Source organism: Leopardus geoffroyi, chromosome E1, assembly GCF_018350155.1.
Source record: "Leopardus geoffroyi isolate Oge1 chromosome E1, O.geoffroyi_Oge1_pat1.0, whole genome shotgun sequence".
NCBI classification, from domain to species: Eukaryota; Metazoa; Chordata; class Mammalia; order Carnivora; family Felidae; genus Leopardus; species Leopardus geoffroyi.
In genome coordinates this window covers 14,494,973-14,518,247 of record NC_059330.1, presented here as the reverse complement: position 1 = coordinate 14,518,247, position 23,275 = coordinate 14,494,973, and the positions used below count along the sequence as shown (strand labels likewise).

Here is a 23,275-nt window from a genome sequence, read left to right as displayed (position 1 = left end):
ATGGAGACAGTAAAAAGATCAGTGGTTACCAGAAGTTAGGGAGAGGAAGAAATGAATAGGCAGAGCACAGAGGAGTTTTAGGGCAATGAACTTACTCTGTATGATACTATAATGCTGGATACATGTCAGTACACATTTCTTAAAACCCACAGAATGTACAAGATCAAAAGTAGACCCTTAATGTAAACTATGGGCTAGAGCTGATAATGATGTATCAATATAGGTTCATCAATCGTAACCAATGTACCACGCTGGTTCCCAGTGTTGATAGTGGAGGAGATGGTGCATGTTTGGGGGGCAGGAGATATATGGGAACTCTCTGGTCTTCCCGATCAATTTTGCTATGAACCTAAAACTTCTCTAAAAATCAAAGTCTATTAAAAAAAAAAAAAAAAGATGGGCTTTCATCTATCATTTACTCAACAAATATATGAATGTTTACATTATGCCAAGAACTATAAAACATTAAAAATACTTTAGTGCCAGTAAGAGGTGGTAGCTGGGCATTCTCAAACACTCCTGTTAAAGAGTGTAAGCTGGCACAACTTCTTAATAAGTAATCCAGCATCATGTACCAAAAGCATTAAAAGACTTCAAACTCTTTAACTCAAAATCTGAGCTTCTAAAAATATGTCCTAACAAAACAATATGAAATGCAGACACCGGTTTTATGTACAAAGATGTTAATTATAGCATTATTCACAATACTAGAAAAGTGGGGGGAAATGTCCAAAACCAGGATACGGATTAAGTGAATTTTAACATATTCGTATGAGAATGATATTCAGCCATTAAACAGGATTATAAAGGATTTTATAACTTTGAATACCTCTAAGTGAAAACAGTAGAATCAAACGTCTTTATATTCAGTATTTTTTCAACTGTGTTACGAAAAGCTTGAATATTCATATATACATGTAGGAATGAATGTCATTGCTGGGAAGTTTACAGGTGGCTTCCAGCTTTTTTCCTATTTTTTTTAGTACTCTCAACAAAAACAAAAATGTTAAATCTTTTTTAAAAAATATGTAGGGGTACCTGGGTGTCTCAGTTGGTTAAGCATACAACTCCTGGTTTCAGCTCAGGCCATGATCTCTTGGTTTGTGAGTTCGAGCCCCGCATTGGCCTCTGCGCTGACAGTGCAGACCCTGCTTGGGATTCTCTCTCTCTCCCTCTCTGTCCCTTCCGACCTCTCTCTCTCTCAAAATTAATTAAGTTAAAAAATTAGTTTACATAAAGAGGACAAATTGCTCTAGTTAAATGAGAATGAAAATACAGTAAAGGAGAACTAAAAGAACATTATGTGCAGGAAGAAAGGACAGAGAATAAATGACGGAAGATTTAGGAGATGAGAAAGGACAGAACTTATGCTGTTCTCCAAGAAATTTTGCTTTGCAGAGCCCCAAAGAGATAGATTCCAGGATTAACAGTAAATACCAAAACACATTTAATGTATTTTAATTTAACGCCAGGATACAAAATATGTATTTGGAAATTACATTTTCTGAGGTGTCAGAAAAAACAAGGAAAAAAGAAAAAACACAGAAGACAGTAAGATTATCAACAATGACCCCAGATAACAGATACCCAGGCCTTGCCTTTCAATCTACATTGCCCAGACTGACTTGTTGAACACGTTTATTGACAACTTATAGCACACCAGGCACTGTTCTAGAGGTTCATAATGCATCAGTGAATAAAACAGGGTAAGGATCCCTAACTGCAGGCAGTTTATGTTCTTGAAGAGGAGCAGTAGGAGAAAATGAGTAATAAACATATGCCTCCAAAATGAGTTTCCTAGTATTGAGAATATAAGCTGTGAAAAAAGAAAATCAAGCAGGATACAGAGGTAATCAAGGGGTACAGGGTGGGAGTGCAGCACTGTTGATAAGATGATTGGGGCAGGCCTCACGGTGATATCATTTCAGCAGACCTGCAGGAGGTGAGGGATCTGCCATGCAGACAGCTGGCAGCAGAGCATTCCAAGTAGAGAAAACTGCTAATGCAAAAGTTCAAAGGTGGAAGAATCCCTGGCTTATCAGAGGACCTGCAAGAAGGCCAGTGTGGCTGAAGCAGAGTAAGCAAGCCAGGGGGAGAACAGTAGCGGCAAATGAGGTCAGAGAGGGTGGGGAGGAGGGGGGAGTTTTCTTGTAGAGACTATGGCTTTGCTCTGACTGAAATGGGAAGCCAGTGGAGGATTCCGAACACAGTGACATGATCTGATGTTTTTTAAAGAATCACTGCCATATAGAGAGCAGTGTGTATGTGTGTCTGAGTGTGTGTGTGTGTGTGTGTGTGTGTGTGTGTGTTTAGAGGGGGATCAAGAGAGACCACTTAGGAGTTTCAAGTCTTTTTGGATTGTCTTTTCCTTCATGTTTAAAAAGAAGTTTATGAGGTACGCAGGCCATGTTTACAAACAGGATTTTCTCTTCCAATGTGGAATCTTGAATGTGTCAATGGCCTGCAATTGTGTCCTTAGCAGGCATCTCAAAATAATGATTACCAAACATTTCTCTCTACTCACTGCCCTGACACGAGTTCTGGGCATCACCCTTTCTCAAGGGAGAGGTGAAAAGAGGTTATGCAGAACAAGCAGTGATAACAGGATGACGTCACAGGTGTGCCTCAAAGAAGCCCCCAGTGAGTTCGGCTCATAACCACTCTACAGTGATTTACTCTACCCTGCCAACACCAGCTGGAGAAGGGATGAAGAAAGCTGACACAGCCATAAGCCTTGGGCAGGCACTGTAAGATCTTTCTCCCTCCAGTCCCCTGCCAGCCCCTCCCCTCTTCAACCACTGATCCCTGCCTAGAAGCCAAAGTGTGAACAGCACGTGTCTGGATTTCAGAAACCTGCCCAGCAGTTGGAAATTCCCTTCCGCGTGTCAACTGTTGCATCTGCTGTTGGCACTTGGGGCAAGGGATCACAAGGGCATTTTCTGAAATAAGCTTCAAGATGGGAGTCCTGTATCTGAAGAGGGCCTAAAGAAGCCAGAAAACTGCAATTACAGTAAATAAAATTCTAAATATGTGACAATCTGACTTCTAAACTGAGACATACAAGCCAACTAAACAGCTCTAAGAACAGCAGAAGTCAAGAACAAAAGCACAGAGCACCCTGACTAATGGAAAAGATTTTATGGGCCAACAAGGGTTCACCAGATATGTAATGTAATGTGGCTGAAACTAGAGAGCACTCTTTTCCAGATCTCTAGCTCAGACCCTTTTGGTAATAAATGGTTTCTATCATTTCAGCTGCAAGCCTCTCTTTACCTTCCTTCCCCACCCAAGTAGTCTTCCCAGTAGTCTACACCTTGAACACCCCTTGGAAAAATTTTTAAATGTGAACCCAGTAACACCATCTGCCATAAAATTAGACTGTAGGAGCTGGAAAAAGAGCTACTCTTTGGAAAGCAGCCCACATGCCCTTGCCACCCTGAATACGGGTGCCCCCGTCACACTGCTCCAGGCAGAGCTAAACAAATGCTCAAGTCTGATGGTAAAAAGAAAAAAGGTGTCACAGCATTTTCTCTAGTAACATGCCCGGCAGATTAGGTACCTTGATCTACTCTCCCAAGGAAACAACTAATTATCCTGGAAAAGGTATTTTAAAAATCTTTTTAGAAAGCATACACGAGTTAGGAAATTAAAACGGAATCTTCTGGTCAGAGATTGTGTGAAGATGTGCATGCAATACAGGCAGACTTTACCCTAAGACCATTTGCCACCTGATGAACTTGAACTTTGGTTTCCAAAGCTTCATGGGTACAGCTAGCCTAAGAGGGTGCCCAAAATCTCTGCCATTAAGCTGGGATCCTACAGCACTACATACAAGGTGTGAGAGTGAATCAGAAATAACCCTCGACCCCATGGGGCACCCGGGTGGCTCAGTCAGCTGGTCGTCCGACTTCAGCTCAAGTCATATGTGATCTCGCAGTTCGTGAGCTCCAGCCCCGCGTCGGGCTCTGTGCCGACAGCTCAGAGTCTGGAGCCTGCTTCAGATTCTGTGTCTCCCTCTCTCTCTGCGCCTCCCCTGCTTGCACTCTCTGGGTGCCTCTCTCTCAAAAATAAATAAACATTTAAAAAAAAAAAAAGAACTAACCCATGGCCCCTTGATAAGACAGTTGGAAAACTGACTATGTTAAATCGTAGGGCTGAATAGAAGAGGAAAAATATTACACTGAAAATATGGACCATGCCCTAGCCCTCACAGGAGTATGCAGCCTGAATTCACATAACCTGAGTGGTCTGTAAACCCTCAAGCAGGTATTTTAATTTAGAATGATTATTTTAGATTGCCCACAATAGGCTGTGGACAAAAGCAAACTCAAGTCCTTTTCCCAATTTTCATCCCAGATTTCCAAGCACTCCCAATAATGAATTCCAAAGAAAATAAGAAAAAAATTTTAATTGCACAGGAAACAAGGCACAGGAATGACAACCAGCAAAAATAAGAGCTTAGCAGAAAGTTATCTAAAAGGACCCCTTATTCATAGAGTTTTAAATAACCATGTTTAGTATATTTTAAAGAAATAAAAGACAAGCTCACAAATACGTCCAGGGAACAAGAAACTACAAAAAAAAAAAAAAAAAAAAAAGAGTAGATTTGAACAAAATATATCTGGAAATAAAAGCATATAACTGAAGTAAAAAAAAAAACTCAGTGGGGCATATTTAGCAGATTAGATATAGCTAAGGAAAGATTCGTGAACTGGAAGACAGAGTTAAGGAAATGATCTGGAATGGAGAGCACAACACAAAAAGTCATAAAACTGAAAGAGGTTTAAGAGACACTAAAGACATAGAGTAAGGTCTAACCTCTGACTAACTAGAGTCACAGAAGGGGAAGAGAAAGCATGGGCTGATGTAATATTTTTAAAAAGCAGCTAAAAGGGGTGCCTGGGTGGCTCAGTCAGTTAAGCATCCGACTTCAGCTCAGGTCATGATCTCGCAGTTTGTGAGTTCGAGCCCCGCACCGGGCTCTGTGCGGACAGCTCGGAGCCTGAAGCCTGCTTCAGATTCTGCATTTCCTCCTGTCTCTGCCCCTCCCATGTTCATGTTCTGTCTCTCTCTCTGTCTCTCAATAATAAATAAACATTTAAATAAAAAAAGTGGCTAAGAATTTTCCAAAACTGCCGAAATCAACTCAGATATGTGAAGCCCAACAAATCTCTAGCAGGAAGAATAAAAAATAAATCCAAGCTTAGACAAATCATTAGAACTGCAAAACATCAAATAATTAAAAAAAAAATTTTTTTTTTAATTTTTAAAAGACCTGGAAAGCAACCAGAAAGAACAGATTATTTTTAAAAGAGAAACAATTTGACTGATGGTTGGCTTTCAATCAGCAATGGTGAAAGCCCAGAGACAATAAATTATCTTAAATGGGGACTGAAGAACAATTGCTATTAACATAGAACCCTATTACCAGTGAATATAGATCCTTCAGGAATAAGGAAAATAGGGTGGCTATTTTCCTGGGTGGCTCAGTCAGTTAAGCACCCAACCCTTGATTTCAGCTCAGATCACGGTCTCACCGTTCCTGAGTTCCAACCCCACGCTGGGCTCCACACTGTGTCAGCGTGGAGTCAGCTTAGAATTCTTTTTCCTGCTCTCTCTGCCCCTACCCCACCCATGCTCTCCATCTCTCTCAAAATAAATAAATAAACTTAAAAAAATTAAGTTAATAATTTATTTATTAAGAAAGTAATAAGGAAAATAAAGCCTTGTAGACAAATAAAAACCAAAAAAAATCTGTCATCAAAAGAACTTCACTAAATAAATTCTAAAGAATATACTTGAGGCAGAAAGAAAATGATCCCAGGTGGAGGTTATGAAATGCAAAAAAGAATGAAAAGAAATATTTAATCATAGTAAATATGAGTGGATCTAAACAAGCATTTACCAACAACATAATAACAACAACAACAACAAACAGCAACAATTTGTCTTGTAGGGTTTGAAAGGAAAAAGACAATTCAAATACATGACAAAGCAGCTTATAAACTGGAGAGATACAGTATAGAATTTAAGTATTCCATGGCCCTTGTATTATTTCAGAAGAGAATGAAAATACTGAATAACCTGACTTTTGGCAAGGTAAGTGTATATGCTCTCATTCCTAGGGTTAATCACTAATAAAATAAAAAGAAACTAGTAGGGAAAGGAGAAGAAAGAGTGGGGAAAAAAATCCAAAAGAAAGTAAGAAAGAAGAAAAAAGGGAACAAAATGGGTATAAGAATGGGAAAGCATTAGGGGAAAACATCTGCAAAATATATATCTGATAAGGGGCTTATATTCAGATCACAGAGAGAAATGTTGAAACTTAATAATAAAGGCAAACAACTTGATTTTTCAATGGGCAAACGATTTAAGTAGCTACTTACCAAAGAAGATATACAAATAGTAAATAAGTACATGAAAACTCACTCATCATCCTCAGTCATCAGGGAAACACAAAACGAAATTAAAACCAAAATGAAATGGCACCACATACCCACCAGAACCACTAAGTAAAGAAGACTGACAATACCCAATATTGGCAAGGATGCAAAGAAATTGGAGCTCCTACACCTTGCTGCAAGGAATGTAAAATGGCTCAACTACTTTGGAAAACAATTTAGCAGTTTCTTATGAAGTTAAACATATACTTTACTGTATGACCCAGAACATCTACTCCAGGGTATTTACCCAAGTGATTAAAATATACGTTTACAAAAAGGCTTTCATACAAACATTCGCGGCAGTTTTGTTCATAATAGCCCAACAGTAGAAACAACCCAAACATTTATCAACAGGTAACTAGATAAACAAAATGGTATTATACCCTCACAGTAGAATACTATTCAGTAATATAAGGGAATGCAGTACTGATACACAGAAACAACATGAATAAATCTCAGACACGTGAAGCTGAGCAAAACACGAAAGAGTACACACTGATTCCATTTATATGAAACTCTAGAAAAGGCACATCCAGTGTATGGTGACAGAAAGCGGGTCGGTAGTCTGCCTGGGGCCAGGGGTAGGAACGGAGGTCAACTGGCATGAGCACAAAGAAAACTTTTCAGGATGATGGAATGTTCTGTGTTTTGATTGTGAACATTAGTTACCTAGGTATATAAATGGGTCAAACTCATTTAAATACATTCTTAACATGGGTTCATTTTATTGTGTACATACTTTACCTCAGGAAAAGCTTATTTTTAAAAAATAAGACCGTATAGGGGCGCCTGAGTGGCTCACTCAGTTGGGCGTCTGACTCTTGGTTTCAGCTCAGGTCATGATCTCACGGTTTGTGAGTTCAAGCCCCGTGTCCAGCTCTGCACTGACATTGTGGAGCCTGCTTGGAATTCTCTCTCTCCCCTCACACTGTGCCCCTACCCCAGTCCCTCTCTCTCTTTCTCTCTCTCAAAATAAATAAACTTAAAAAAAGAAACAGTATATATAAATCCAAATACTCTAATAATTACAATAACTGTCAACGGATTCAGTGTTCATAACAACCCCAAAGAGAAAACAACTCAAATGCCCTTAAACATAAGAATGGGTAAACTGTAATAAATGAATAAAATGTAGTATTGTAGCAATGAAAATGGATAAACTACAACCACACACATCAATATGGACAGAATTCACAAACATTACATGGAACAAAATAAGCCAGAGAAAAAAAGAATGTAAATAACATGATTAAGCATGATTCCATTTATATGCAAGCAAAACCAAACTATGTTTTGTTTAAGAGGACGTACTTATAACAACACTATAAAGAAAAGTAAGGGGATGAACTCCACAGGTCAGGTTGACGATTACCTGGAAGGGTGAGGGACAATCACCTGGAAGGGTGCACACAAAACACAACAGGGAGTTTCTGAGGTGCTAACAAGATTTTATTTCTTAATCCAGGCAGGGGTTCCATGTGTATTCACTTTATCATCCTTTCAAATGCTTTATTCTCTCATCCTCTTTTCTGCATGAACAATATATCCATTTTTCCCTAGGCCAAAAATAAGAATCACAGTCTCTTCCAAAAATGGCATGTGAGGGGCTCCTCAGTCGGTTAAGTGTCTGACTTCTGCTCAGGTCATGATCTCAGGGTTACGTGAGTTCGAGCCCCACATAGGGCTCTGTGCTGACAGCTCGGAGCCTGAAGCCTGGAGCCTGCCTCAGATTCTGTGTCTCCCTCTTTTTCTCTGCCCCTCCTCCGTTCGTACTCTGTCTCTCTCTAAAATAAATAAACATTAAAAAACTTAAAAAAAAAAAAAAAAAAGAATGGCAAGTTGAAAAGCCTCTTTTGAATTTATTTTAATTTTTTAAGTTTTATTTATTTATTTTGAGAGAAAGAGTGCAGGAGAGGCAGAGAGAAAGGGTGAGAGAGAGAATCTCAAGCAGGCTCCGCTTGTCAGTGCAGAGCCTGACATGGGGCTCAAAATCACAAACTGTGAGATCATGACCTGAGCTGAAACCAAGAGTTGGCCGCTTAACCGAGTGAGCCACTCAGGCGCCCTGAAAAGCCTCTATTTTAAAAGCAAGAGGGATATTAGAAAAGATTGTGACAGTAAGAAACAATGCTCCTAAAAAGGCCTTTAAAAGACAGAGATAGAAACACAGACACTACATTTCCCAAAACAAGAGAAAGACAGAAAATTACTTTTACCAATCGGTCATTAACAATGCTTTCCAGGGGCGTCTAGTGGCTCAGTGGGTCGAGTGTGTGACTTCGGCTCAGGTCATGATCTTGTGGTTTGTGAGTTCGAGTCCCACATCGGGCTCTGTGCTGACAGCTCAGAGCCTGGAGCCTGCTTCAGACTCTGTGTCTCCCTCTCTCTCTGCCCCTCCCCTGCTCTCTGTCTGTCTCTCAAAAAGAAATAAACGTTAAAGAAAAATTTTTTTAATGCTTTCCATTGTGAGAGGGAGATTCCCTCTTATCCATGAGAGTAGTAAATATGGAACCTCAACAACAATCTTGATATCCCTAAACCATATCCTTCTGCCAGCTTATTATCCGTGGTCACACTAGAGGCTCAAGTAGCCTAGGAGAATTCTGACCCCCCAACTCCTTCATCTCTACTTGCTCCTCTTCAGTCTCAAATCAGACTCCAGGATCACTTTTTGCATCAAAGAACAGCAGCTGCTCAGATTTTGGCGGGGTATCAGGAGATGCTTTCATTGTTTAACTGTCTCAATTAAGTCCAGGGAAGTTTTTCTGTCTTCCAATAGGGAAGGCTGGACACTTAAGACCTGGGTGTAATTTACTAGCCATGCAACCTTGATTAAGTTACTAGAACTTTCTGTTCCCTTTCAGGTCATCTATAAAGTAAGATACAAAATATCTGTCCCACCTGTCTCAGACAGCTGATAGGAGAAATCAAATGAAAATACATACATAATAACTATAAAATGTCATCAAGTATTAACGCAGTGTCGTTTTGTTGTTGCCGTTATTGGTCAGTTATTGGTCACTACCTCTGAAAGCCACAATTCTTCCTCAGACCATCATCTAGTTGATTAGGATACAAAGTACAACTTACTCCCTCTAACCGCATCCCCAGAACACACCTACTTCCCCTGTGTCTTCAACACATAGTACCTATCTGGCCCGAGTCCCCTGTAACCTACCCATTTAGAATTTTTCTCCCCAGGAAAAGCTTAAAGAGAACTCAGGAAAGGCAGCTGGGAGTCCTGCTGCCAACATTCCGGTCAGTAATGTCTTCCTTTCAGAACAAGTTCTTCATGGAGCAAAAGAAAATCAAATTGGGAAGCTGTAAAATGGCAGGAGAGATGAGCTATCTGGCCCATTTCAGCTCCCGGGTTATGATGGGATGTTACACGTCAGCACTCCAAACCAAAGAACCAAAGACACCAACCCACAGTGTCACACTGGGGCAAACACAGAAATCATTTCTTCAACTGACACATAAGAGGCTTACTTTTGTTGATATGACTGAATTTTCTCATTTCTTTAGCTTTTCATAACTGTTTCTCTTTCCCAGCCTAAAGTAACAGTCGTTCTAAAAACAAGGACCCTGGAAATCAGAGTCAAGAAAGATAGGGAGGTCCCTTGACATACTGACTTCTTTAACTTTTCCTCTTTTCCAGGGAATTCTAAGGGAAGAAGGCTGTGCTAAGCAACCTGTTGATAGTTATATCTCCCCCAGAGGGATAGAGGGCATAGCTGAAGGACGTGTCCTCCTCTGGCCTGCCTTCTAAAGCCTAGCCTCTCCTGACCTTCAAATCTATTTCTCACAAAAATTTGTTGGCTAAGCTGGCTCTCTCTTTGTTAATTTACTCTAAACTGAGCAGTTCGGAAAGTGAAGGTCAGGCAGTGCTGATTACCTGGAGAAATCTACCCATAGATCCTTTAGGAAAAAAAGCCCAAGGGCTTCTAGCACTAGAGATATAGAAGGAGAAATGAGAGGGACAGTTTGTACAGCTAAACTCAAGCCTAACCCCTTATGAAAGGTGGATTTCCTGTACAACTGTTCTGACAAGCAGAGGATTAGGCACTTCATACATTTTGCTTTGGTAAGAGACTCAGACAGAAGTGAACCGCCACAGAGGAGCAGACTGCTGTACTCAAGGGCTGTAAGGTGGATGTAGCTAGAAATCAAAGGAACTTTGGTTGTGAAGCAAACTTCTCAACCAGACTCAATCTGCATACACAACAGCAGCCTGAAGGGGTGGGTCTCCACCTCAAGCATCCCAACACCTAGGTTAGCTACTATCGGTCCTAGCTGTGACTCTCCATCCCTTTGGAGACACACATGTGGCACTCCCCCTACCGCCTCCAATTTAGGATTCCTAACAAACCATAAGAGCAAGCATAAATGATAACGCCAGTCCAGCCCTACCTCAATCCCAGCCCCTACATGTTCCCTAAAAGCAGGGAGCACCGACGGCACACACAAGAAGTGTCTCTTGGGTGCCCTCTTGCTGCCACCAGAGCACCATTTCTGCAGGGCTGAAATGGAGGCCTAGTCTACGAACTGGCAGAGGAGGAAAAGGAGGAGGAAAAAGAGGGGGCCAGGGCACAGAAAAGGGAAGTTATTCCAGTGGTGGCCAATGAATAACATCCAATGATTTATAGGAAGTATAATCCAATAATACAGTAAAATAAAACAGTGTGTGCCTGAGATGGTTTTGATTCCAGGAATTATAAAACATATTTTTTTTTAAAAAGAGAGAGACCAAGAGGGGGTGAAAAAAAAAAAAAAAAAGGAAGGGGGGGAAGGCCAGATTGGACCAAATTGGGCACAGATGGGGGATGCAATGGGTTTCAGTGATGCCCTACCACAAACGTTGCTTCAATTATTCCTCTTCAAGAAACTCCAGTTTATTTCCTTAAATTACAAAATTAAAAAAAAATTAAAATTCTTGGAGTGTTTGTGGTTTAGATCAACAGTTCACCCTCCAGCATCACGTCAGTCAGTCAGATGGCCACTGAAGTGTTAAATGCTGAGGCACGTGGAGAAGCCCCATTTCTCCCTTCAGGCTCAAGAATGCTGTAGAGACATTACCAATTGTGACATCACTCTGGGAACCACCTATCTCACCACCACCCATCACTCGCCAAAGGACAATTTTGGACATGGGCCAAGTAAGGAACACACTGTTCAATGAGAGCTGGCTTGCCCAGAACTATGGCCGCCTTCATCCATGCATTCAACAAAGGCTTAGTGCCTAATAAATAGCAGGCACTTTGCTAAGAGCCCCCAAACATCCTTCAAATTTATCTGTCCCCAATCACTTCTGCGCAGGATTCTAGACTCTATAGTTCCACTGAGGCAGAATTTTTGCAAAGGGTCCATATGAGAGGAGGAGATAAAGGTCTCCCCCCACCAATGGCCCTCAACCCATGCATTTTTTTTTTAAGATCTTATTTTTAAGTTATCTCTATACTCAACATGGGACTCGAACTCACAGCCCTGAGATCAAGAGCTGCGTGCTCCACCTACTGAGCCAGCCAGGCATGCCTCAACCCGCGAATTTGAAGATCAATGCTGAGATCGGAAAGTTTAGATGGATTTTAAATGATGTGGCAAAACTCAATTTATTTTCCCCTGTGCAAAGAGGGCAAATCTGACCTTCATCCTCCACCTTCCTGAGCGCCAGGGTAAACTATAACCTAGGAAAAGGGGAAAGATGCCTTTAACTCACCACTTGCTAAGTTTTTCTCCCCCATTTTAACTTGGGAGGCATCCAAAGCTTTTAAACAGTTTTGTGTCTCTCTTGACCACAAGGAAAGCACATTTAAAAAGTAATCACACTACAGAGTTAGTAACAGTATCATTTCTACCCCTCAACTGTTGGTATTTTGAAAAGAGGAGAGCAATACAAGGGTGGCACTGAACACACATACACAGACACACAAAATGAATTAGAGGCATTAACAAAGAACATACTTTTTAGTAAGGACGTCCCTGTTGCTCTTCAAATCACCCTCCTAAGGTACCACATCTACAAGGAAGGCCCAGGCACAGACTGAAAGGATCGCGATTGCCTTGGGGGCCACAGATCACCTCTGCTTCAGGCTGGAATGTTCCTTCTCCACAGAGTCCAGGAACTGACATACGCAAGCACCCACCCAGAAGGACATGTCCAAGAAGGAATGGAAAGAAAAATGATGGCCCAGATGTTCTGTAACTTGCAGTGACTGCCAAATCACCAAGACCCCAAGCACCTGGGAGGGCCAGGCAGCATCAGGCCCTTGCTTCCCGGTCTCAGACAGTCAGGGTTCCGTGTCTGGGTGGCGACTCTGACAGCAAGCAGACTGGCCTGGAGAGAAGCCTTTAGAAGGGCACCAGCTGACAGGACTTGCGGGCTGAACACTCAGGGCTGATTTATCACTTCCTTACTCATAAAAATGTGATTCAAACTGCTGCTGATTAGTGAAGGATTTAAATCTTTACCCTGTCCCCAACCCCCTTCCCTCTCCACCCCCGGCACAGATGCTGCTACTCAGCCACAACACCCCCTTCTTGCCACTGTCCGTGCAAGCACAGCACAGGGGCCCAGAGAAGATGACTCATGTGCTGGGAAATGGAAAAGTGCATCTTCCCACCAACCAGCCCCGCTGAGTGCTCTGCTCACCCCTCTCCCAATGGCAGCCCACACAGTGGGGTCTGGACGGCCGCCTCAACTGCACACCGGGTACTTGGCAGCACGTCCGCAGAGCTCTCTGTCCCAGCTGAGTGTTATATCCTGTGGCCCAGGCTGTTTTTCCCTGAAACGCTCTTGGAGCTTCTGACCACCTCAGCTCCTACTCCCCTTGGCCCCAGCTGCCTCATGGAGGTAAGCATCAGGACGAGGCCAGAAACGAGAAGGGTCTCAAGTCAAGCACAGGCTTTGACATGTCCTTCTTGGCTAGCGGGTCCTCATTATGACTGACCACGGATGGAAGAGTCCTAAAAAAAAGAACCTTGGCCTCAAATGGGAGAACCACCTATTTTTTTCTTTCTCCATTCTCACCATCTCACCTTCCTTTCACCCATATTTTCTTAACCTTTATGTAATAGCAGCTACAAGAAAAGGACTCACTCGTGGCCTATGAAAAGGCCAAGGCATTCCTTTTCATGGAGCAGAAGCTGCTGACAACAGATGCTTCACAGGCAAGAGTTGCAGGTCCTTTACATTCACACCTCCTGAGACCACAGGTCACCTGAGGCCGGAACCACACCTTGGCAGAGGCTGCGGTTCTGTGACAGGCAACTTCCTGAACTCCGTGTTGCTGCTGGAGGGAAGCAGGAAAATGAACAGGAGGGCATCTCCCGAGTCTGGTGAGCCTCCCACTCGACAGAACCAGCAGAGCAACGGTGAAGGAATCAATCCCCCTCCCCTTTGGACTTCAAGCCTCACGATGACAGCACTTCACAAACTTTATTTCCTCCTTCCTGGAAACTCCCGCTGCCTCCTCAGGAGTGCGTGCTTCCTCAGAGGTGTTCTCAGGAATAACGAGCCAGCCTCAAAAAGGCACCCAAGCCTCTGCATCTCGACTTCTGCTGGGAATTCTAAATGCTGTAGCAGGCAACACGAGATGAGAAAATCCTCTAAGATTCAGATATGACTGAAAACGCAGGCGGAGCAGCAGAGGACCTTGCAGAGTGTCCCAGGAGGAGCCAAGTGTCGAGGGCAAGTGTGGCATACACTCTCATCTGGGGAGAAATCCACTCCCCCCCCCCCAACACCAGCAAGCTAAAGCATAACCCCCAAACACAAATGGGAAGGAAAGTAAATCCACCTCAGAGGGAGAAAGCACTAAGAAGAGATATAACAAGAGAACTGGCAACACTCTGTCCAGAAAGGCCAGGTCTGTTTTACAACAGAGTCTGCACGGGACAAATCCCATTTCTTGGCATTTCCGATAACAAGCGCTGAGACCAAACCGTCTCTGTCAATGCTCCGAAATGGTTCTTTGGCAGCATGGACCAAATAAACACACAAAACAATGTCACCCTCGCGCTGCATAGCTCCGTCAAGTCAAACCACATCATCCTTACCTAAGTGGGGTGGAGGGGAGGGATCCTGGTAACATCCTTCAACAGTGACCTGGTCCTCAGAACATTTAAAACTCCTGCCAATCAGCCCCTCCCTCCCCAGTGTTAAAAACCCCAGTGTTCAGAAAAGCATTTCAGAATGCACACCAGTATGATAGCCAAATTCTGGGCCTGGTGATTTTTGTGCTTCCAGCTTGAGTCACCAAAGCTCATCAATTCACTGTTCATACTCCCTGGCAGGCTCCCACAAGGGATAGCCCATAGGGAACTAGACTTTTCCATATCGAACAAACAGGGTACATGAGTCCAGAAACAGCTATTCCCAATCCCTGCCAAGCGTATGGTCTCTGCAATGAAACATTTCAGCAATGCCTCTCCCCTGGGAGAGGCTCTGGGTCTGCAGCCTCCAAGAGGCCTTGCTGCTGCCTTCAGCATGGCCAGATGTGCAACAGCATCTCTGGGTTTGCAAATTAAGCTCCATACCCATGATTCCCTCCTTTCATCCCACCCAAGCACTAGAGAGTCACACAGATTTCAGAGAGTAGATTGAAAATCGGAGAGACACTGATAGAGAAGTGTGTGTGTGTGTGTGTGTGTGTGTGTGTGTGTGTGTGTGTGTGTATCAGGTGAATGGAGTGATATGGTACCATAGGATAGAAGCTAGATTAATCTTTACCTGTGTAGATAAAGAAACGAGACATTCCTTACCTTTCAACTGAGAGTTGTGCACAGCGAACATGTTGATGGTCATAAGCTGCAGCATGCGGGTACTACCAATAGGAGAGGGGCTATGCTGCAGCAACACCTGGAACTCCTTGAGGACCTTCTCAGCCACCGCAGGGAATGTCTCCATCCTACAAACACAGCCAGCTCATTCAGGGAGGTATGTGCCCAACAGCAGTTGGCGTGTACGCGCACACACAAAATCGCCCCCCCCTTCCCAACCCCCCCCCCCCCCGTCCCATCCCACGGTGTCTCTCTGAAAGCAGACAACTAATGCCTAGGACGTTTTCTTTCACAAACCTTCCTGGTATCCTAAGGTGGCGACCACATTTAAGAGAAAGAATTGATCAGGGATGGAAACAACTCAACCTCTGGATAAGTTGCTCTGAGTTATTATGCTCTGGTATGCTATTTCCTAACCCCTGGCAGTAAGTGGATTCAAGCTGAAGTCAAAGTTTCTCTGTGAAACAATCGGTTTTTGTGAACAGTGAACGAATTTTCTTTAAGCTCTAAAACCTACATATTCCCCAAACTCTCTGGTATGAAAACTATTCTATAAAAAGAGGTTCATGAATCTAGAGAGTCCTCACTCGAGGCTTCGCTTCAGGAAACCAGACCGAGCTCTGCTGCTGTGTTTCAGGTGCTATAGCACTAACTGCTCCACCTAAGGATTCCAAACTTCCCCTTGAAGAATCCCTAGCCCAAGGGCCCTAATGATGTGTTTCAGTCTTTCCTGTGTTGCTGTCCTCCTCCCTCTCACAAGCCTCTGTTCATCAGGGTCTGTATGTTTTCAGGCCAGTGGAAATATAATGCCCTGGCCAACTGCCACTCCCAATACAGGAAGAGCCTGTAATGTAGGGAGGTAGAAATCCAGCCAGTGACCTAGGGCTCCTAAAGAGAGGTCATTCAAACCACTGCTTGCCAAATGTGGCCACTGGATCCCAAACAGTGGTGCATGCCTGGAGCTCCTTTGGCAACACGAACAAACCACAGCCCAAGTCCTCAGAAAATAAAAAGCAAATTCAGACTTGGTGCTAGAGAGAGAAACCAGGCACATGGGCCTTAGAGCCATGCCGAACAATTCGTGGTCAGCAAAGTATCTTTTATCCATCCTCAACCCCCACCCCCCCCAAACAAACAAACTCCTTGTGGTACACTGGGGTAGGGGGGTGGGGGTGAGGAATAGCTCCAGGCGCGATTAATAAATAGCTTCTGGAAAGCCACTGGGAAGGGAATCCTTCTCAAAAGATACAACAGTTTCAGGTCCTAGAGAAAGGTGCTCCTGGTTTCACCTGAACCTTGGCCCTTTCCCCACTGAATAGTAGCCTCCATGGGTTAGGAAAGAAGCTCCAGAGCTTTCTGGCATTTTAGCAATCTTCATTCCTTGCCCTTGGATGGCAACTCCTATTACTGACCTCCTGGTACCCAGGAGTCATGCCACAGCTATGGGTCAATTACAGTTTATACTTCAGTTCCCTTCTCTGCTGAGCTGTCCTCATTTTCATTGGCACAAAACATGCCATGTATTTGCTTTTTTCCCCAACGTGCCATTTCAGTGCCCCTCCTCCCCAAAAAACAAGAGGGGAAAAAAAAGAACCTTGTTTTTCCTTCCAGAAGTTTCAGAACCATTAAAACTCTTGGTAGGTTTGGAATGGCAGAGAGTGATATGTTTGGGGCTGGAATGGATCCATTTTTCCCCATGGGCTATAACAAAGGTTTCATTTTAAATCTTGACACTGTGCAGCACTCTTTCTGGTTGGAGGTGGGGAGGGGGCTAGCACTTCTCATTACGAGAATAGCAGTGTTCACTCTGCTTGAAAAGCAGCCACAATGGGCAAGTTTCAGAGCCATGTGTCTCCGTGTTGAAAAGCAGTAGAGAGCCAGCACGGAATGACATGACAGAAGTGTCACGTGGGACAGCCCTGCTTCGAAGCTGTGTCTGAGGAAGCCTCTTCCCTGGGGTGGAAATTGAAACAGATCCATTAACTCCCTAGGTCAGACTGGAATCTCAAACGAGCACCAGGTCAAATGTCCACATCTTTTTTTTTTTTTTTTTTAATTACAATAAAATCCTCCCTTTGCCTTTCAACTAGTTCAACATGATTAAAACAAAAGTAAACATCAAATACATAAGGATATAAATTAGAATACTTCAATTCTGAGCTACGAGAAGGAAGATGAATCCACTCAGACTACATCAGCTCAGGCAGTAACTGAGGGACGCACAGATAAAAGATCTTTCCTCTGGACTCAATCACAGGGTTTCTAGTTCCCAATTTTGTCACTAAATTGCTGATTTTGGCCTCAAACTACCTGTAAGCAGTTTTATGTTTCTCTTTGCTCCACCCATATCACAGAGCAAAAATTATATTAAAGTGGAGATAAATACAACATACAATTTATGTTTAAAGTTTTATAAAATTATAAAAGCAGCAGCAACAGTAGCAGCAGAGGAGGAAGACAAAGCATAAGATGGTAATTTATAACAGCAAAAAATTGGAAACAGCCTAAAATGCCCAACAATAGCCGATTATTAAGATGGCACATCCATATAACTGAATTCTATTTTTTAAAAGTTGTATTACATTTTTAGTCATGTGGGGGTAAGTTCAATATATATTAAATGAAAACAGTTTTAAAGTAGTTTAATATCCCTTGTTAAGCATATTTGTAAAAAAAAATAAATAAATGTGGGGGGGATATGTATAGAAAAAAAGATAAAAATATATGCCAAATGTTAAGGATGGAGAGTTATCTCTGGATAGTGAGAATATGGGTAATTTTTTATTTCTTCTCTTGTTGGGCTTTCTTAGTATTTTACACTGAGCACTATAGGCAGTAAATAGATTTTCCCTACAATGAATACGTCTGGCCTTTGTATATAAAACATTTATCATTTTAAAAATAAATCAAGACATAAACATTGCATTTTTCACAATTCAAAGACCAAAATAAATATATCAGGCTTTGAATTCCAAGAGACCTTGAAGTTGTGCAAACAGCGTGACTAGGCAAGTAAGTAAAAGTTAAAGTGGTAACTTTAACCAAGGCAATAATGGGAGGCAAAATCATTCTATTTGTCACAAATCAAAAGTCCACAGGCTGCCGGCTTCCCAACCTCTCTCAGGGGAGTCAAGACGCAGGTCTGATCAGCCTCTCACCAGGAAAGCAAGTGTCTGTGAGGAACCATATGGGATCCCTGACTCAATCCCTCTCCTGCGCCTGAGAGGATTCGGTCCCTATCCTTAAAAACTGCAGAAGATACAATAAATTTCAGGATGAGTGTTTACAGACTGCTTTCTGAAATGATCTCTAGAGACACCTTGTCTCATTTGAATGGCCGTTTCAAGAAAGTTGTCTTTCAGACAACACTGGGACCTAAATCGGGAGTGACTCAGACAGTGACTAACTGGGCAGGACCCAACCTCTCCAATGCTGAGGAACACAGAGGGGCTAGATGACACTCTCTGCAGAAAAGAATCAAGCTCCTTAACTTTTCTCAACTTCTTAATTTTTAAAAACTAAACAAGATAAGGAGCAATCCAGTAGCAAAACAAAAACAAACAAAACTAAGCCATGTGACAGGGTAAAAATGAGAGGAAAAAAAATTTCATAGTGCTGTAGAACATAAGGACTGGAGTGGACCTTAGACATCATCTATTTAAACTACTGATAAGGAAACTGAAGTCCAAGGAGGCTTTGACTTGTTCCCTCTCGAGGTCTTGTAATTAGTCAGTGGTAAAAAAACAAACAAACAAACTCTTGTTGGCACCTGAGGCCATCTAATGCTCTTTTCCCCTGGACACTGAGGAAGGAGGGCCATGATGCACACAGTAGGCACTCAAGCAGATATGGATGCCATTTGGGACACCTGGCACAGAGAAGACACAGGCCCGGAGAGCAATGTAACCCGGGGCTTTTCTCAAAAGGCAGGCGGGACAGTGGATGTGTCTTCAGCTGCTCCCCATTACAATCTCCTCACTCTTAATTCGTTTTCAACGCCTCCCACATTTCACATCTTCTTGGTAATTAGGCACCAGTCCATGTTGTTGTGTGTGGTTTGGGCTCCCTGCTTTTCTAGTCTTACAGACTACTATACTTCTTTTTTCCCCCAATAGAAGTTACTTCTGTCTCTGCCTTCCAGAATAAATATGGGGCTCAATTCTTTTACCTCTATGTCTGCACAAGAAGAATACTCATCAAGGGGGCTGGACTGCCTGTAATTTACATATATTTTCCTTATGCGAACACGACTGTCACTCATTTTTTATGAAGGTGAAACTAGACTGGACTTATCTTTTTGCCAACAGGATGTGTTACATGCAAAAATGGAAGAGGTCCTGAAAAATAATCTGGACCACAACAAACCACCTCTGACAAATGAGATAATCTATTCTTTTTCAAAGGCTTCCCGAGAAGAAAATTCCCAAACATCTTCTCTCTGTGAAATTGTCTTACACCTAAACCAAGTCTCTTCAGCTGTAACATAAGCCTATTTTCTCTTGCTGTCATCCCACAGGAATCAAAACTATCTGGTTATGACTCTTTTATATTTAAATACAGTTAGGGTACCCCACAGCTGTCTCTAGACCTTTTTTTTACCTTAATTTTTTTAAGATTTTATTTTTAAGCAATCTCTCCTCCTACTATGGGGCTCGAACCCACAACCCTGAGATCAAGAGTCACATGCTCCACTGACTGAGCCAGCCAGGCACCCCTTACCTTAATCTTCTTAAGATTAATTTCTCCTCTAGCTTTTTTTTTTTTTAATTTTTTTTTCAACGTTTATTTATTTTTGGGACAGAGAGAGACAGAGCATGAACGGGGGAGGGGCAGAGAGAGAGGGAGACACAGAATCGGAAACAGGCTCCAGGCTCCGAGCCATCAGCCCAGAGCCCGACGCGGGGCTCGAACTCACGGACCGCGAGATCGTGACCTGGCTAAAGTCGGACGCTTAACCGACTGCGCCACCCAGGCGCCCCTAGCTTTTAAATCATTATTGTGGTTCTTTCCCTGACATCCTCCAAAATATCTATGAGAATTTTTAAAGACAACAAAAGTAAAGTTCTACCTAATACTTAAACCTGACAAAAATATATCCTAAATATTTCTACGTTCTGGACCAAGATTTATAACTTCTTTAGCCAAAATCTCTAACAGAACAGTGGTTCCCAACCAGGAGCAATTTTTTTCCCCGGAGGGAACATGTGGCATTGTCTGGCGACATTTGTAAGTATCATGACTGGTGAGAAGAGGAAGGGACACTATTGGCATGGAGCGGGTAGAAGTCTGGGATGCCATTAAACCATCATAAGATGTGCATCGTAACGATGCACAGGACAGCCTTCAACAACAGAGAATTCTAAGGCTCAAAATATCAACGGCATGAAGGTTGAAAAATACTGACTTGGAACAACACGGTACATGAACATTTAAAGAAAAAACACAGGAAAATGAGAGAAGGAGAGAAATATGGAGTGGAAAGGTAGTAAAGGAAAGAAAGATTTTTAAAATGATAACTAAAAAAGATAACAAAGAGATAAGGAACCATAGTTCCGATTTTAGGTGCAGCATAACAGTATTTCCTGCTATGATGGGTTAATTTTATGAAACGATATTGGTATCATCTTGCCTACCTTGTAACTGTAGCTTTACATGACTCACTGGTGATTGGACTGGGTCTACTATTACCTCCTAGAACACTAGGAACCTTCTCTCTAGTCTTTCACAACCTATCCATTTCTTGTAAAGATTTACTCATTCATTCAGTAAATATGTGCTGTAGGTACCGTATGCCAGGCACTAGGGATACAACAGTGTTGAGTAAAAACTGCCAGAGTAGAGCTTACAAGGTGGGGGGGAAAGGGGGGTGGGGAGGAGCTACTGACACACCTGATTTCCTTGTCACGAGTGAATTACTTCACACTTAGTTCTCCTACTAGAGATGCATCTATTGGCACTGCTCTAGGTTTCCCAAGTGATTTCAAAATCAAGAGTACCCCCTGTGCTGGCCATCACTGTCACTCTTGCCCAGGTTGATGACAAATGAGTATGTAATAAGCACACTTTCTAGTTCACCATCCATGGAATAGTGTTTCTGAAAACGGGACAAAGCCTTTCAGCTTCTCCCACTAGGAAAACGTTCTAGAGCATCACAGATAAACTTAGAAGGTTATGGCAGAAAGTGAGAGGGAAATACTAACAACAACCTGGGGGATCCATAATCCAAAAGATACCACCTCAAAGGGTAGCTCCTAATAAAACCTCCAATTCAGAAAATACTAAAACGCAGTAGAAGACTGATCAGAGAGCACTGCCACTTATTCCTCTCCTCGACTACAAGGGCCCTCAGCACACCTCAATTCTGGTATGCAGGCATACATCAGACTTTAGGATCCCTAGTTTTATACAGCAAGGAAAAACTCTGATCCACCAAAGGAATACTCAAAACCTAATCTCTTTCCAGGGACTTAATGCGTGAAGTAACAGGGGTTTTGCACACACCACTTTCCCTGAGATTTATATGTAAAACCATGGCGGATGGGGAAACCATAGAAAAATCTCGGCATTTACAGGAATCAGCAATATGGGGCAGGAGCCTGAGCAGACAAGAAAGGGGTATGGTTCAGAAGGAAGAGAAAATGTTAGAGGAAAGCAAATGTTACCCTCCTCTTTAAGGGAAAATTAATGGACACTAGTCTCCCTAAGGAGGACCCCTGGGATTGAGTATGACTTCCTTAAGGAGATCACTAGGGGCTGGGCTGAAAGGCAAAGGAAAGAGAAACCAGAGGGACTAGCAGTGGGGGATGGGTGTTTAAAGGGGGCTTTAGTAAAGGTAGAGAAAGAAGAGACAGACGGATGCAGAATAATATTTCCCAAACTTCATGAGCAGAGTGAGTGAAGGGAAGAGAAGGTGGAGCCCTCTAAGAATTCACACCCTGTGCCCTCAGTTACAAACACAGTCTAGTTGCTAACAATATTAAATTCCAAAATGACTTGTAATGTAGGAAAATAAAATAAACATCCTGCACACTTACCCAATCCGGGTAAACAGCTTCCCATGGGCATGGAGAAAACTGAGGATGAACCTTTTGTTCAGCTGCATGGGAAAAAGAGAGAGGAGAAAACAATTAAACTTTCCCCAGTTTCCTGTTACTGAACAGAGTCCCTAGTGACACAATAACCTGGCCAGGGTCTAAGGGGTGGGCACTAGGGATGGGAACCAAATGAACATGCCCAATGTCTCAAACAGACCCAGGGCACATGCCCAACAGCTGCTGATCAGCTGAGCCAACATGACAGCAGGCTCGGTGAGCCGACAGCACCCTCTGCTGGCAGTGGTGCCTCTGTGCAGGGAATGAAGTGATGACTGCAGCTCTCTGAGATCTAGGAGCCAATCTGGCCCCACAATGATGGAAATGAAACAGTGAAAAGGCAGGGGAAATACTCTGATTTTGGTAAGGCCATAATCTTATTTATAAGCTATTTTTCTACCTACCCAAGAAAGCAGGATTCTTTCGTAACCAAGGATAAGGTAACTAACTAACTCATTTAAAAGCCCAGCTTTTAAAACAAAAATTCAAGTTCTAGGTCTGGAACTGAAAATTCAAGTGTCTACAGGGGCCAAGTACAAAACAGGCTGGTGGGGACAGTAGTGCTCTATGGCCGTTCCAGTCCAGGTCTGCTCTTTGTAGGCCCAGTTTTATAATTTCTTCCCCCCTCCCCACCTGCCCCCTTTTAAGGAAAAGTTAAAAGCTAGGTTTTTATATGAAACCTCTGGCTTTTAAATGTTGGCTACTAATGAAAAAAATTTACACATTAGGCAAGTCAAAACATACATTTGCCGGTCCCATCTGGCCCAGGAGCTACCAAATTTATAGTCTTCAGTTCAAGGTTCCAGAAAATCTACTTCTATCAAAACTGAGGAGAAAGATTCCTCTGATCAAACGAATGAGGTAAGGGAGAGGAACTCAAAGAAAGTGGAGATAATCTGAAAACCAAACCTTGTTGTCACTTTTCCTGGTCTTACAGAACCAAAATGCTCAGGGCCCTGTAGC

At 42.7% G+C, this 23,275-nt stretch overlaps 1 protein-coding gene across 3 annotated transcripts in view; it reads right to left on the bottom strand.

Annotated features, from left to right (window-relative positions):
- Positions 1-23,275, bottom strand: part of SMG6 (SMG6 nonsense mediated mRNA decay factor) — a 229,780-nt gene that overhangs the window by 157,219 nt on the left and 49,286 nt on the right. For all 3 annotated transcript variants that reach the window (XM_045490409.1, XM_045490410.1, XM_045490411.1), the window contains exons 9-10: positions 22,256-22,317; positions 15,204-15,349 (exon numbers count right to left, since the gene is read on the bottom strand). In XM_045490409.1, coding sequence (XP_045346365.1) covers positions 15,204-15,349; positions 22,256-22,317 — 208 coding nt within the window. The remainder of the gene's footprint in view (positions 1-15,203; positions 15,350-22,255; positions 22,318-23,275) is intronic.